The 1898-nt window shown below is 52.6% G+C and overlaps 1 protein-coding gene across 1 annotated transcript; it reads left to right on the plus strand.

Moving 5' to 3' along the window:
- Positions 1–437: 437 nt before the first annotated feature.
- LOC119405800 (uncharacterized) lies at positions 438–956 on the plus strand. Its single transcript, XM_037672626.1, has one exon. The coding sequence runs from the start codon at positions 438–440 to the stop codon at positions 954–956; it is 519 nt and encodes a 172-aa protein (XP_037528554.1).
- The last annotated feature ends 942 nt before the right edge of the window (positions 957–1898 follow it).

Genomic DNA, 1898 nt, shown 5'->3' on the forward strand with positions numbered 1-1898 from the left:
TGTCGGAGATCAGCAGACGACAAAGAAGAGGAATTGATAGTGGGCTGCTGTCTCCGCAGCTAGCGCCAAGAAATTCGTGCACCACTATCATCATGTACTTTTTTGTGCTCGATTGTCGCCATTAAAGGCATTTCGTTGAAGTCGCATGGATCTGTCTTTCTGGCGGCGCTACGAATAGAAGGCCGACGTTCCGCAACATATGGTGCCGAAAACCCTTGGGATAACGAGCGGATCCAGCGACGTGGACAACGAGCGACGGCGACGATGAGTTTCTACTAGAAACCGCAGCCGGATCAACCTGATCCTCATTGGAACCGCACCCAGGGAAGTAACGAGCGGAGCCGGCTACCTTACGAGCAAGTAAGCGATGATCCTAAGCAGACATGGACCGCCTGAAAGCGAAACGTGCTGCTAGGCGAACCCAGTCAATGAAAGTAATGAATGAGGCGACGACGTTGTTGGAGAGTGACTGCAACGACCGAGCAGCGTTAAGCAAGGTTATCGACATACTCGTCGCAAGCCGTGACGAGCTTCGGAAGATCAATGCCGAGCTCGAGGAAGTGATTCCGGTAGAGGAACCTAAGAGGGAGTACGAGTCTGCGGCGAATTATGACGACCAGGCACTCGAGACCCTGACGCGCCTACGGTGCCGGCTTGAAGATCTCAGCCTCGATAACACGCGACAGACTTCTCCTTCGACGACGCTCAACACGCCGCCTGCCCCAACGACAGCTGCATCCCAGAGCTTCGGACCTCGTCTTCCAACGCTAATCCTCAAGCCGTTTCATGGGGACTTGTGCCAAAGGACGTCGTTTTGGGAGAGATTCAACGGAGCTGTCCACACGAATTTAACTTTGAGCACGACGGATAAATTTCATTACCTACACAACTATTTGGTAGGTGAAGCAGCAGCTGCAATTGCCGGACTACCAACTACGGAAGCGCGCAATGCTTAAGCAGAGGTTCCGGGACATGAGCAGGATCGTACAGCAGCACTTCAGAGCGCTTCGTGAACTCCAGCCCGTGACCTCTCCATCGGATACGAGGGAGTTGCGAAGGCTTTACGACGCAGTCCAGCTGAATGTCCACTGCCTCAACGTCCTAGACGTCCCAACTAGCAGTTTTTCGGCGATGCTCTAGGTCGTTATGCTTCACTCTTTGCCACAAGAAATCATCGTGGCGTTCCACCACCATAGACGTCTCCAGGATGAAGCACAAGGCACGGGACGCGCTGCTTCAGGAGAGGCACCCAGAACGTCCTGCGAAAAACTTGAGCAGCTCTTGCGGTATACACATAGCGCGAGAAACGAGAGAGCAATGTGCTCCATCGACGTCCTCTACCAAAGGCAGCGGGAACAACAGAAAGCATGTGCCGTCATCATCGGTCCTAAATGCATCCGAAAAATCAAAGCAAGTACGGAACGAATGTTTCTTTTGCAAGTCTAAGAGGCATGAAACCGAGGCAGCAGCGCTACCTTGACCATATCAGTGAAAAAAGACCGGCTGGCAAAATTTGCGCGGTGCTATCGATGTACTATGAAGGGCCACTACGCGATCAAGTGCCGGCGGAGGTTGGTGTGCGCGACATGCAAAGGCAGGCATGCTACAACGAAGTGCGACCCAGCTTATCGTACGACAAGAGGCGAGAAGTCACCCAACGTTCTCTCTGTGGCTACTAAGCCTATAAAAAGAGTCTCCGCGGTCGACTGCCGTTACAAGCTGTCAACTTGACGAAGCCGTCAACTTACAGACCTTCCGTTCTTGGATTGTCGGTTTTAACGAGACGTCTTATGTCAGAGGCATCTTCGACGGAGGCAGTCAACGTACGTTCATTAAGGAAGACCTGGTGGCACGGATGGGTCTAAAAATCCTTAGAGAGACTTGCCTTGCGGTGAACA

This window comes from Rhipicephalus sanguineus, chromosome 9 (assembly GCF_013339695.2).
Source record: "Rhipicephalus sanguineus isolate Rsan-2018 chromosome 9, BIME_Rsan_1.4, whole genome shotgun sequence".
NCBI classification, from domain to species: domain Eukaryota; kingdom Metazoa; phylum Arthropoda; class Arachnida; order Ixodida; family Ixodidae; genus Rhipicephalus; species Rhipicephalus sanguineus.